Here is a 13840-nt window from a genome sequence, read left to right as displayed (position 1 = left end):
ATCACAAGGCCTGACTGACTCCCATGACTAGCACAGCCACCTGCTCACTAGCAAACTGACACAGATGGGAAACAGAGGGGAGGATCGACTGGACATAGGACTGACATGAGCATTGCCCAGAAAAGACTGTGTCATGGACCCTACACCCTCACACCACCCCTTACTCCACCCCTGATGTTCACAAGGCCCTGGGATCCTCTTGTATAAGGGAAAAGAGATACCCATGGCCACTGCCGCTCGGCCCTCACCCTGAAACCCAGCACTAGCTTTATGAACAGGGCTGCTAAGTCAGGGGAGTGTGTGTCTTGTCTGCTTTCTTTGCTGTGGTTCTTCCCTGCACCCCAAATTCATGTGTGATGTGTAAACTTTCAAAACCATCATTCCCTCTGTGACAGTGTATGGGGCCCAGTTTCAAGGGGCCCCTTTAGTCTGTACCCCTGACCCAGGACCCACGACACCTCCTGTTTCCCCCTGCCAGGAGAAGTGACATCTTTGTTGTGAGTGTATCCTGAAATACCTTTTAGCTCATCACGGCAGGTGGCTGTGCTCAAAGAGGACAGACAGAGGTCTGCATCCCTTGCTTTTCTTGTTGTGATCAAATACCTAACAGGAAGTAAGTTAAGGGAAGAAGGATCCATCTTGGCTCACAGTCTGAGGGTGCAGCTCATCACTGGTGAGGATGAGTGGTCTTTACGGACACAAGTGTGTGTGAGACTCGCCTGTACATCTCTGTGAGGGAGGAAACGGAGCAGGGGATGCTGGAATGTGCCTGGCTTTCTCCCTCACCCCCTTCTTTCAGCCTGGATTCCAGGTCCATAGAGTGGTGTTTTCTACATTCAAAGAAGGCCTTATCCACTCAGTTAATCATCTCTGGAAGCACCCTAGTAGACACGCCCAGAAAGCTGAGCTGATAATGAAAACTAACCCTCCCAGATACAAAGGAGAGCAAGGAGAGGCTCCATTAAGCGCTAGGGTGACCATGTTCAACTTCCTGAGAATATTTATATCCACCTCTCCTTCAAAGCCTCGGCCACTCAGGAGCTTTATCTGGAACGTGCTTGCCTTCCGTTATCTTTCTGATAATAAACGGTGCTTGGGGACTTGCGGCAGACAGGGTGGGTCATAAAATGCAATGCCCTCATGTCATTCTGGATTTGCCAATGCCAAGATAATATGGATCTAAGCACCTATCGCTTAATGTCCACTTCATCCCTGGGTCCATGTGAGCACACATCTCTGCTGTTCTACTGAAGCCCAGCGTACCTTAGAGTCTTTTATCCAGAGTTCAAGAGTCTCTGCACACGCTGACGGCCCGTGGCCTCCAGCTGCATGAGCTCCAGGGGACTTGATCCTTCCTGTCCTATCACTTGGGTGGCTTCCTTCACCCAGCGTCCAGATTTGAGATGCAGGCCCAACACCGGACAAAACTGTTACCAGTTATCAATTCTTATTTTGCTTCCATCCAAGATTCCTCTGTAAAAAAACAAATATCAATACAGGTGACTGCATCATTCTTTGGTTTACCATTGCCAGTCTTATTGCATGAACAAAGAAGTCCCAAGATACGCATATATGTCTTTGATTGGACATATGGACTTGTTCTCCTGGATATATGCCCAGGAATGGAATTTCTGGGTCATTCCACCATCAGTTCTTTAGTTCAGTAAAGGAAGCCAAATCACACTCCAAATTTCCAATTTAGGCTGTCTCTAGACACATATGAAGGCTCTAGTTGCTTCATTCCTCAAACACTGAGCTTTGCACCTGGCTGTTTTCATTTACACTAACTATTCATCTGTGTTTCCGAGTTTCCCAACCATAATTTTTAAGGACTAGAGAGCAACTGATAGAGTACTGAAGTTTTATTTACTCAGCCTCCTGCCATACTGAAATGAGAGTTGTTTTAGATTTAGAATGCAAGCATTGGTATCCTTTAACTATTGTTTGTGGGTTTTTTGAATAACTAGACCGTGCATTCCTGTTTCTGAATATTCTTGGTGGTAAGTGTGCCTACCTCATGGCTCTCACATGGGGACGTGTGTTCATTAACAGCGCTAAACTGAGCTTTGGCTTTCACAGGTAAGAAGGGAACAAGTGACTATCGTGTGCACGTTTATGACAGTCACATGGCTGGCGAGGGCACAGCTGGCAGGTGCCACAGGGAAGTCAACCTCTTCACCCACTAACCTCTGTGTGAATCCAGCTGTTCCCAGACGCTGCGAGGCAGCCGGCGGCGTTCAAGGCTGGATTGCAGCTGGAGTAGTTCTTAGGCAGCCTGGTGCCCGATTGGTCTGCTGTCTGCTGATCCACCTGTAACTTAGCCGAGAGCTTTGTGCTGAGGAGCATTTCTGCCAATAGCTTATTGACAAGGACAGCTCACATCCAGGCCGCCTGGGCCTCCTAGACGTGCGCTGAACTTCGCTCTAACCACACCCTGTCATGGTTCCCTTACTTACTGTCTTTTCAAAGTGTGTCTTAATTTGTGGCTAACTATGCTTGGAATCCCTTTCTTGAGCCTGCTCTTGGCTCAGGGGACTCTCGGGGAAGCTGCACTGGGGATGAGCGCAGGCTTGCGCCTGCGACATCTCAGCTCAGATAGCGTGTCTGCATCTGAGGAAGTGACTTCAGAGTCAGGCCTTCTCCCATTGACACATGCACATGTGCTCAAACACGGATTGTGGTGCAGCATTCAGCATCTGTGGGATATAAAAGGCTTTTAATTCACTATTAAGTTAATGTAAGCTCTTAGCCACTAGGAATGCTCCAAGGAGGACTCTGACTGAATTTAGGTAAAATGGCCCATGTCATAACTGTGTTCCTTTCACCTGGAGGTTGGATGTCAGTGGGTCTGACGCCCTTTATGCTCCTCTCTTCTGGAGCCTAGATACAGAGTGGCACACGTCCCCAGGTTTTGGGAATGGATGTCACAGGCACAACTCCCCTCAGCTGTAAGGGACCAAACCCAGCTTGTAATACTCAGCTTGCATACCTTCCTCCACAGTCCCTGCAGGCAGGCCTCACCACACTCTACACTTAGATTTAGATTTTCTCCTAACTCTGGATTTTTTTTTAACTGTCTTTTAAAGTTGTGGCTAAACACATTTGGAAGCCAATCAAATACTTTAAAAAACAATGGAAGGTTTTGCCCTTTCAGCCCTACAGATGCCTCCTTCAGGTGACTGGTTAATGATAGACACCCCTAATCCAGCTCACAACCCGTGGTGGATTTTTCCAGCCTCTGCTCATGGTGACTAAGCACCTCTGCCTGCCTGTCAATGTTACCCTGCCACCCTGGAAAAAGAGAAGGTTGTCAGGGTGGCACAGGGTCCCTGGCATCGACTGGTACTTTCTTTGAGCTCTACCAAGAGGGTAAGGACTCCACTGTCACAGTCAGGGGGAGCCACCCAGGACAGGCAGATTAGTGAGCTGGAGGGAGCTAAGTAACAGAAGTAGTGAGGGAAGTGTCCATTCTTGAGACAGGCCCACAGGAGACACACCCACCCCTGAGATGGTGGGCACACCAAGATGCTTTCGCTCCTCGGATGAGCACACACGTGAGAGGCATCAGCTGCTGAATCGGACACAGGAAAGAGGTGTCCATTCCTGAGATGGACATAAAGGGAGAAGGGGTGCTTACTCCTGAGATGGCCACTTGACTCTCAGGAGAGATACACCACCGTGTCCTGGCTGTGGTCCCTGCTATACCCCTGTCAGTGACAGCGATAACATAAAGCCTACCTCAGTGATGTCACTGGGGCTCCTTGCCTCTGCCCAGATCTCTTTTCTTCCCAACAGAAAGTACCTCAGCAATGAAACACACATGTGCTTTATAAAATCCACTTTATATTCAGATCGAAATCCCCTTCCTCCTCTCCTCCTGATCCCACACTTCCACCCTCTTCTCCCTTTTCTTCTTCCCTTCTCCCCCCACTCCATACCAGCTTGCCTGGCACATCAAGTCACATCAGGACTAAGTGCATTCTCTTCCAGTGAGGCCAGACAAAGGAGCCCAACCAGGGAAAAGTGATTCAAAAGCAGGCAGAGGAGTCCTTGTCAGAGACAGCCCCTGCTCCACTTGCTAGGGACCCACATGAAGAACAAGCTGCTCATGAGTTACAGATGTGTAGGTGGTCTAGGCCTAGTCCAAGCATGCTCTTTTGTTGGTGGGTCAGTCTCTGTGAGCCTTCATGGTCTTTTGTTAGTTGACTCTGTTGGTCTTCTTGTGGAATTCTTGTCTAATGTACCCTGCCTACAAGAGGAACAGAGATAAAGATGAAGCAGATATTGAGGGAATGTCCAAACAAGAACTGGCCCAATTGAGACCCACCCCATGGGAAAGAGCCAACCCCTGACACTATTAAAGACACTCCTATGATTGCAGACAGGAGCCCAGCATAACTGTCCTCTGAGAGGCTCCACCCAGCACTGCATCGAAACATGCTGATACCCATAGCCAAGCATTAAGCAGATCTCAGGGAGTCTTGTGGAAGAGTTGGGGGCACATGTACTTTTAAATAAAGGGCTTCAAATAAGTTTAATTAAAAAATTGTTAGAGTAGTACAGGGTGTTTAGAAAATTATAAATGCCCTCAGGCTGACCACTCTGGGACATTTCTCTTCCCATGTGTTTCATTTTTTTCCTCTACCATGAGCTTATTTATTTTGTTAGTGTGTGTGTCTATGTATGTACATTTGTATAAGACAAGCATATTGCATGCAGAGGTCAGAGGTCAATACTGGGTATCAGATCTCCCCTTCCACCTTGAGTGGGACAGTATGCACATGCTCTCTGCTGCGTGGACCAGGATAGCTAGCTGGATTACAGGCTTGAGCACTAGGGTTGCAGATCCAGGCCCCCACATCTAGCTTTCTGCATGGGTTCTGAGGAGATACACTCAGGTCCTCCTGCCTTCGTGGCAATTACTTTATACACTTAGCATCCCTTGTGCATTTTTGTTTACGTGTGATTGACATTATATAATCTGCAATTCATCTACAGGGTACACTTGTTTCTAGCTTTTGTCTTGACCTACTGTTGCTGCTGAACATTTCTTGCGTTTTCATACAACTTTGTAAGCACCAATGGAAGGTTTGTTGATTATCAAAATAAGCAACAGTGAGATGCAAACATGAATCCTGTTTCCTTCTCCTGGGCTGGCTCTGCTTCCTTCTGGCTCCTCTTTGTCTCTCCTTGGGCTGTACTCTGTTTAGCATGGTTGTTTTACTCCCCGTGAATGTGACCACGTTTTGTTACATCAATGTACAGTGCATGCATGACATTTAATTCTTTATCTTGGTTATGGGAGGATTGTTATTTGTAAATGTTGTTTTTGTTTCCCCTCATGAATGGATATGATGAGAGCTGTATCCAAGCTGTGCAGATACAAGGGCCTCTTGGGCTGAGCCCAGAGCATTTCCCTAGGCGTAGGCCTGGGAGCTTCTAGCTTGCATACAATCTGATCTTCTGCAAGCCTGGACCTTGAAGGCTTCAGCTTCTAACTGCCATCTGCTACCCTAGGCCTAGAATGTTTCAGCCTCTGAGACTTAGTGCTGAATAAACACAACCTTTCTAGGTTTTTTTTCTGAATTCTGGCTGGCTGGTTCAACTCAACTGTTCTCACTCAAAATGCCTCTTCAAGCTGACTGATTCAAACTGGCTTCTCTTAGCTTCTCACTGAATTGTTCTCCTTGGAAAAACAGCCTCTGAACTCCACGAACTGAACTGCACTGACTGCACAAACTCAACTGTGCTCAACGAAACTGAACCGAACTCAACTCTACTCTCTCTCCTTGCTTTGCTCTTAAGGAGCCTCACTTTCCTGCCTGTTCTCTTGAGAATGGGGCATATCCTATCTCTGACTCATTCTGTCAAATCTTTTTCTGATTTTTTACTTTATCTGCCCCTCAATAGACATCCTTGTTTGAGATTAAAGGTGTATAATAAAGGTGTGTTTGTATTCCAGCCAGAGGGGTTAAAGGTGTGTACTAAGGGTGTGTCTCTATTCCCGCTGGATCATACAGAATTAAGTCTTTGCCTGTGATCCCTTGCCAGGGAGTCCATGTTGCTGGATTAAAATTCCTTTACAGTCTTTTGATATTACTTTGTTAGCAATGAAATTCTTTGTTCATAAGTCTTTAATGATATTCTAGCCATGTTCTGAGCATGAGTGCCTCATAAGGAAACACCAGGGCAAATGATTCAAACATTTTCAAGCTTTGTGTGGCCTCCCCAAATAATTTCTGAGGGAAGATCTGTCAATTTAAATTTCGTATGTGACAAATAACTTTTTATCTGAGCCTGGAGTCAGGGTGCTCAAAGCCACCTCACCTGCCACATGGACACAGACACAGGAGGGACCATCCTAAGCCTGTTGTGAATTACAGGAAAGACAATTCACACTGAATAACAAAATGCTTTAAATTTGTCCCCGAAGTTCCGATTTCTTTATAAATAGTCCCAAGGGAAGATCCTAGTATGAAGTGTCTAAATCTGAGCCATTGGAGAGCACATATGCCCTGGTGTCACACAGGAAGAAGCAATTCTTGACAGACTCTGGGGAGACAAGAGTGCAGATAGGAAGGAGCAGACACTGAGTGTGCAGATTTCCAGTTCTGAGGCACAGTGGGAGGACACAAACTCACCTTCAGAGAAACAGATATTAAGTCACCCATCCATTGCTACATTTTTAACCTAGACAAAGAGCAAGGCTTGTTTATCAGTGCGTGGTTCCAGGGGCCTCAGAGGAGTGGCCTGGTGCTTCCAGCTTTCAGAGTTTTCCACTGGAATCCAAATCACTATTGGCTGATTTTTCTTTTCATTTAAATCAGCAGTGACTGTGTATTTGTAGTCTCCTCAGACATTAGGTTGCCGAAAATGTCCATTTACTCTGCTGTGTTTCCTTTCAGCCCTCACACATTGGATATTGGGATACTGGACATTTTTGGTTTTGAGGAATTTCAAAAGAATGAATTTGAACAAGTAAGTAAGTTTTCCTTTAAAATCTTGTACATGCTAATTGATTTTATGACTCCTGGTTCGTAATAAGACGTTCAAATGTGGACTTCGAGAAGCATCGGTGACTGCACAGTGGTTGTGCAACCTCACAGCACTGGAAGAAAAACCAATTTGTTGCTGCTTATCTGCAGAGCTTCACGTAGTTTGTGAGTGATTTATTTACATTTCTTTTCTTAAACACACAATGTGGGTCTCAGTGACACTGAACAAGGATTTATATAGAATCCGTGTGAAACCCAGTTCTGTGACTTTCAGTAGCAGAGGTGCCTAGGCCATGGTGGACTCTCTGTTGTCATTCTGGCTTTCCCTGCTTGTGTGAACAAGTGCTTGCAAAGTGACCGCAGAGGCTGGGAGAGTGTGGTATCCCGCCATACATGTGGGGACGCTTAAGCAGTGGAGAGGTAACTGTTCTATTCTAGAGTGGCTCTATGTCTCCTCCAAGCCAGGGTAAGGAAGGAGAGCTGGTTAGATCACACAGGCCAGGGGTTTCTTCCTTCACACTTGTGGTTCACACCTGCGTGTATGTGTGGTCCACACCTGTCTGTATGTGTGGTCCACAGCTGCCTGTATGTCCTGTGTAACAGGAGTAATAAAGGAGGTGGGGAGCAGGAGCAGGAGCAGGAGCAGGAGCAGGGGCGCCCGCACCCTGCCCCGGGTCTGCTCTGTTGAGCTTCTGTGCTCAGTCCCTGAGTATTGTCTGATTCAGTTTGGAGATCTCTCATATTCACCTTAAAAAATACACACAAATACACATATACACATGCACACATACCTCCATGTATCCAATGACATCTACTATTTACCTGTCCCAGTAAATGACACATGTAAATCAGGGCAGAAGGATGTCCCGTTCTGGGGAGAATGGCCTCCTATCCAGTTGTCCCTTGCGCAGCTCACTTGTCCAGCCTGCGTGTGCTCACAGTGACTCACACAGCAGCCGGTTGCTTCCTGCTAAAGCAGACAGTGCACCACCGTCATGTGCATCTTTGATTCTTTCTTTCTGCTGAATCTTGTAATGATGTGTTTCAGAACACACTTACTGCTTGTGATTTCTGGGTATCAGGAAGAGACATTTTCCCTTCTGCATCAATCTTTGTTTAAATGCGGGTTTACGCACTGATGGGTAAAATGTCGAGATCGATTCTCAGACTTTGGGTGAGAAAGAATAATTTTTAATCTTCCATTCTTAGCAGGCCTGCCTTGCTATACATGAGGGTTACTAGGAGTCTTTGGAAGGAGAAGGCTGTTCCTTAGTGTGAATATAAACAGTATCTTTACCTGGAAGCAATAAATTCCAAAATTTGCATGTGAACTTTTTTAAAGGCCACCAGTTTGATTCTCTGTGGATTGCTTTGTTGCTGCAGGACTTCCTCGTTTTCCATTCCATTGCACACTCAAGCTTGCGTGTTTAAGGAATCAGTGCTGCATTCACGAGCCCACCTAACAGATGGTATTGTCTCCATAAGCATTCACTCTACTTTGCTTTGAGGTTATTGACTGATAGGTCGGCTATTGATTGGAGTGTCAATTCCAGCAGGGTTGAAATTTTGTCTGGTACATCATTTTGTACACAACCTGAATTTCATCAGATATGTTTGCAACTGGAGTTTATCGAAGAAAAGACTGGTAAGGAGGAAATCCTCACAGTGGGTTTCTTCCTAACGGAGACAGCAGGGTGGGCTCCCAAGCCCTGGTACCCCATCCTCTGTGTTCTCTGTCACCTTGCCAGGTCACCCTTATGCTATAGTACTCTTCACCATCTCCATGATGCTGTCACAAACTGCTGTACCTAAGTGAACAGTGCCCAGTCCTTGCCTTCGATTCTGGAGACTGAAACCCAAGAGCAAGTAGCCAAACTTTCCAGGCGCTGCATCTGCTGAGGGCTTTTCTCAGTTGGAGGTTCCTTTTGAGACTTTACAGTGTGGGACACAAAGGCCCCTCTGTAACAACAGCAGTGCCGGTTACACAACAGTGGTGAACAGTGCCCACAGATCTGCCCACTGCGCTCAGCGCCTTCACCCATGGGGTGAGGTGTCAACACAGGCGGGCAGTGGGGCTAGAGGCAACTTCCCAAAGAGTTGCAACTTCTTGTATTATAATAAACAGTTTTCTAGAGTATACAACTCAGCAGAAGTGTTAGATGTTTCTGTGAGAGAAATATGCTTTGGTAATCTATTACCTGATGAAGGGAGGAAGGAAGGTGGGAGGGAGGGAAGAAAGAAAGGAGAATGAGGGGTAGGGAATCTATAATGAGCATTCATGAGCTAGCTGGGAATTACCAAACCAGAAGAACACAATAAGACAGACCATGAGGTTGTCCTGTGCACAGTCCAGCAGGGGAAACTCCATGTTAACAAACTTTTTTTTTTTTTCCATATAAGATGCAAGGAAAGTGGTAAGAGGAAGAGCTGTAAGTTAAGAGCCCGTTGATGTGTGAGCCACTGGGCCCAGTTTGTTCAGTTAAGTGTAAGAGACTATGCGTGGATTAAGGAGCGTGATGTCTAGATACTAAATTAAAATTAAATTCTGCCCCTAGTGGGGGTCCAGAGAATGCCCAAGAAGTTAAGGCATAAAATACAGGTGATGCCCCTGATTCTCAGGGCCAGGAAATTGAGCATTCTCTCCCTGGCTCTCTCTGGGGGACCAGACCTCAGCTGCCCTCACTGGTTCTCTCTTCAAAGCTTCTGTGGAGGTTGCTTTGAGAGGGCTAATTTGGTATTTTGTTGTCAGTTGGCCAGTTCCTTTTGCAGCTCCCCAAGGGAGCAAGCTTTGGGGCACAGTAGCTTGATCGGTCCCCACCTTCACAAGTCTCACACCCTCAGTTTGCTGGCATCCTCGCAAGCTAGCCAAGTTCTTGAAGGAAGGCAGAGTCCACTTCTCCCTGTGGTGGGGAAGGGCTGATTCTAATTGGCCCTGTGGAGGAGATGGTGCAAAAGGCTTGACGATGAGATCGAACACTCCTAAAACCTGTTGGACACCACTATGGGCATGTATGCTGAATAACTGATGGCAATGTCATAGTACTCTTAACTCATTTCCCATGCAGGTTCCAAAACCATACTTCTATAACATGACTAGCTCCATCTTAAAGTGTTTTCTGCTCTGGGCAGTTTCATAGACAAAAAGAACCCAAACGGTAATATGGCCATGTGACAATTTTTATATGCCTCACATAATATCAGAGTCAATGTCTAAGAAGAGTACAGGGCCTCTTCCTGTAAGCTGGCATATGTAAACCGTGAGCATGTGAACTGTGCCCTTAATGACTCTCCTCAAAACATGTTCTGTACATTCATCTGCGTTATTTGGCACGGAAGCAAGGCTCCTGATCAGTTGTCACTCTTGGTCACACTCTTGATGGTTCCCATAGAATCAGGCTGGGAATGCAGTCTGGTGTCTCATTGCTAGTAAAAGTCTTCTAACCAACGGTCCAGCAGAGACCTGACCTAACCCTTTGCCATTAGTATTTTCTGAACTCTAACTGCCTCTTCTTATTGACTGGCATTTTTTGTGTCTGTTTAAAGACAGGATCGTATTTGCTGTGAGAAGTGCAGAAACACACTCTGTTAATAGTGTTATGTGCTGTTAGTTACTGTTCCATATCCGAATTTTATACCAAATCCATTTAAGAGCAACCAGTTCCTTAAAATGGAAGAGGCAGGAATACCTTCCCATCCTAGCATCAGGGCAAGGAAAAGAAAACGCTTCAAAACAAAACGGAAGAATTTATATGAACACATGTGCATATCAGAAGCACGTTCAGCATTAAGTTCACGGTCCTGCCTCAGCCTGAATGATTTGGAATCACCCAGGGGACACGTCTCTAGGGCCAGTACCAGGGAAGTCCCACCACCTGTGGTGACTGGAGGCCTGGACTGAATGAAAAGGAGAAGGGGAAAACCAGATAAGCGTCAGTGGCTCTTCTCTTGACAACAGCATCTGGCCATCAGCTGCCACCCCGCCTTTCCTGCTGTGTACCCTCCCACCTCGAGGGAAAATACAGGCTTCTTTCTGTAGGTTTCCCTTGTCGTGGCAACAAGAAGAAGGACCAAGACAATGAATAATACTTCTTTAATGCATATTTTTTTAATAATCAATGCCACTATATGAATATTAATTAATACTATATAATAACCCCAGGGAAGAGGGGACAGTACTCAGCATGAACACAGTGGCTGTCTGGAGAAAAACCCCTGAAGTCCTGATGGTAAACTAGGAAAGAGCTTACGGTTGGTCTCTACACATGATGGAAAATGGATAGTTTCGTTAGGCTTCTCCTTTGAGTAAGATTATTTTCCTTTGGATCTCTCATTCAGGCTGTCTTCGGAATGCTAAGGGATAACCCCAAAACTCTCATGGCACCAAACTGGAATTCAGACACCACAGACCCACCGTACCTCGAACCCAGTTCTCTGTCAGTCTGCAAGTCATATCTCTAAGCTTCTAGCTCTGGAAAGGGGCAGTGAAAAGGATAATACATGTAGTTGAAATTATATGTCTAGCTCGTTATGCCTGTACTTTTAACTTTATATGAAGAAGGTACATTGATTAAGCCAAATGTTTATTGCCAAAACAAAAAAAAATATATACATTCATTGTTTTCTTTGAAGAAAGTGGTAAATAATAAGAGACAATAACAGAAGCTTTGAATTAACGACGTTTGGGCAAAAGGCTGTTTTTAATTCTGGAGCCTACTTTCTACTTAAGCTGAGGCGTGATTCATGAGGTGCCCTTCAAAATCTCTAAAAGTCATTTCCCTTTGACCTGATGTTTTCCACCTTAGCTAGCTGTTATGTGTAGAATATGGAATCCAATGGGACAAAATGCTTTGTTGCTGGCTGGCTGCCTCCTGAGGATCAAGCCATCAGACCCAACGCTTAGTTTTGACTGATGGTTTTGTGCTGTGGTAACAGAATTCTTGTTACTGGATAACTTCGAAGATCAGAGATTTACTGTTTCATGGCTCTTCTTGGATGCCACCTGTCAAGGTAACCAAAGTTTCTGCAGATGGCAAAGTTGTGTCCATTCCTATCTTCTGGACACTGCATCCCCCATGGCAGGAGGCTTGCTCCTCACATGATGGCAGAAAGGTGAGGGAAGGGCGGAGTCTAGCAGGCCCTTCAGAAGACACGGCCTTCTGTAATGAAGGTAGGGACCAGCTCCACACCACCCAGACATGTCTTGTAGATTCACTAAGACTCAAGTGGCTGACACCCAGACTTCAGGGACCAGGACCCACTGGTGTTATCTCCAAACAAAAACTGAACAAACAAAAGGAAGTCTATCTTTTGACATACAGTCTCCCACAGAGGTCTGCTGCCACTACAGCGATGAGTACAGCACCTGTCTCCATAGGACCAGGCTGCTGGCAGAGGAGAGAAGGCCAGGTGGTAGACGGTGGCGGGAGGCGGAAATAGAGGGGCGGGCAAGGAGACAAGATCCAAAACTGCTAGAAGGAAAGCTGGAAGGAGATCTGCTGCCCTCGTCAGCATTTCACAGCTTCCACTTTAGAGACAATGTATTGATCTCAGGCATAGTTGGCTCCCTGGGGAAGCATGCGAGCAACGCGGACAACAGGAGTTGTTCAGAGGAGGCACCCCTCATCTACCTGACTTCTTAAAGGCCTCAGGCAGTCGTGCAGAGAAGCCGGTGAATTCTGCATTGCTGCAGCATTTCTCCGGCTGGCGTCAGCCTGTTCATCTCTGTCTTAGAAAATAGCTGTCAGCATCTCAGACCATTACGTATTCTGGACTTACTTGAGAAATGTCCAGTATCTGAAATTTCAACACATTCTCTCTCAGTCCGTCTGTCCCTCTCTATCTCTCTGTCTCTCTGTCTCTCTGTCTCTCTCTCACACACACACACATGCATGCACTAATACACATCACACTTTGCACATATCTAGAGTAAATGGTGAACAAATTGGCAAACGTGCTGTGTTCCCTCTCCATCATCTAGCTTGGTGTGTTTTACAGCCACCTGAAAGGCTTTTGTACACATCAGTGCCTGGCCCCGCTCCAATTTAACGAGTTGGGGGTCACCAACTCATCAGCCTCTTTCACAAAACTCCCATTTGATTCCAGTGAGCAGCAGGACTGAGCCTCACGGCCCTCGATGTCCCTCACGGCCCTCGCTGTCGGATGCCCGGGCTTTGTCTTCTACTGGAGTCAGCCTTAATTAATCTTCCCCTTCATTCTGTGACGCACACTGTTTAGTGCTGCTTCGGAGAGAGTTCACTGAGCAGTAAAAGTGAAGGGAGAACAGTTGGTGAGAATTTACTCAAGAAATTAAGTTTGTCATTAATAGGAACGATGGGCCATCTGGATAAGCAATGAGGTTCTGTTGCTGAGGAGAGATTTTAAGGAACACGTCATTTTTCTTATTAAACCTGTTAGTCCCCTCAATGTGTGAAGCGTGAGTTTTAATAAGAGCAGTAGCCGTGCTGATTAAGTAGCTATTCAATAGTAACTTACCCTCAACCTTCACCCACTTTCGAGGGTGCTCTGAGGACTACCTGGAAATCTCATGTACCCCTCACACAGCACCAATGGTAGGTCTGAAAAGGAGAAATATCAGTCCTTTTGTATTGCAGTCAATGGTCCTCCAGATTACTGGTGCAGATTTATGCTTTTAGAAGCTTACAGAACCATGACCACAGTGTTTATGATGTTTCCCTCTGATGGTTTTGTGTACACACACACACACGCACACACACACACACACACACACATGCTCACTCACTCACATGAGTGAAAACAAAGGCAGAATCATTGAGTTTGGGCCAGTTTGGGTCCCCACCCCCTTTTTAGTGAAGTGTGTACATTTG

At 46.1% G+C, this 13840-nt stretch overlaps 1 protein-coding gene across 2 annotated transcripts in view; it reads left to right on the top strand.

Moving 5' to 3' along the window:
* Positions 1-13840, top strand: part of Myo16 (myosin XVI) — a 449864-nt gene that overhangs the window by 275783 nt on the left and 160241 nt on the right. For both annotated transcript variants that reach the window (XM_055608467.1, XM_055608466.1), the window contains one exon: positions 6906-6978. In XM_055608467.1, coding sequence (XP_055464442.1) covers positions 6906-6978 — 73 coding nt within the window. The remainder of the gene's footprint in view (positions 1-6905; positions 6979-13840) is intronic.

Source organism: Psammomys obesus, unplaced genomic scaffold (genome assembly GCF_907164565.1).
Source record: "Psammomys obesus unplaced genomic scaffold, mPsaObe1.curated_primary_1811, whole genome shotgun sequence".
In the NCBI taxonomy this organism is placed as follows: Eukaryota; Metazoa; Chordata; class Mammalia; order Rodentia; family Muridae; genus Psammomys; species Psammomys obesus.
Note: the sequence above shows the minus strand (reverse complement) of the source record. Positions and strands in the feature narration are given on the sequence as shown.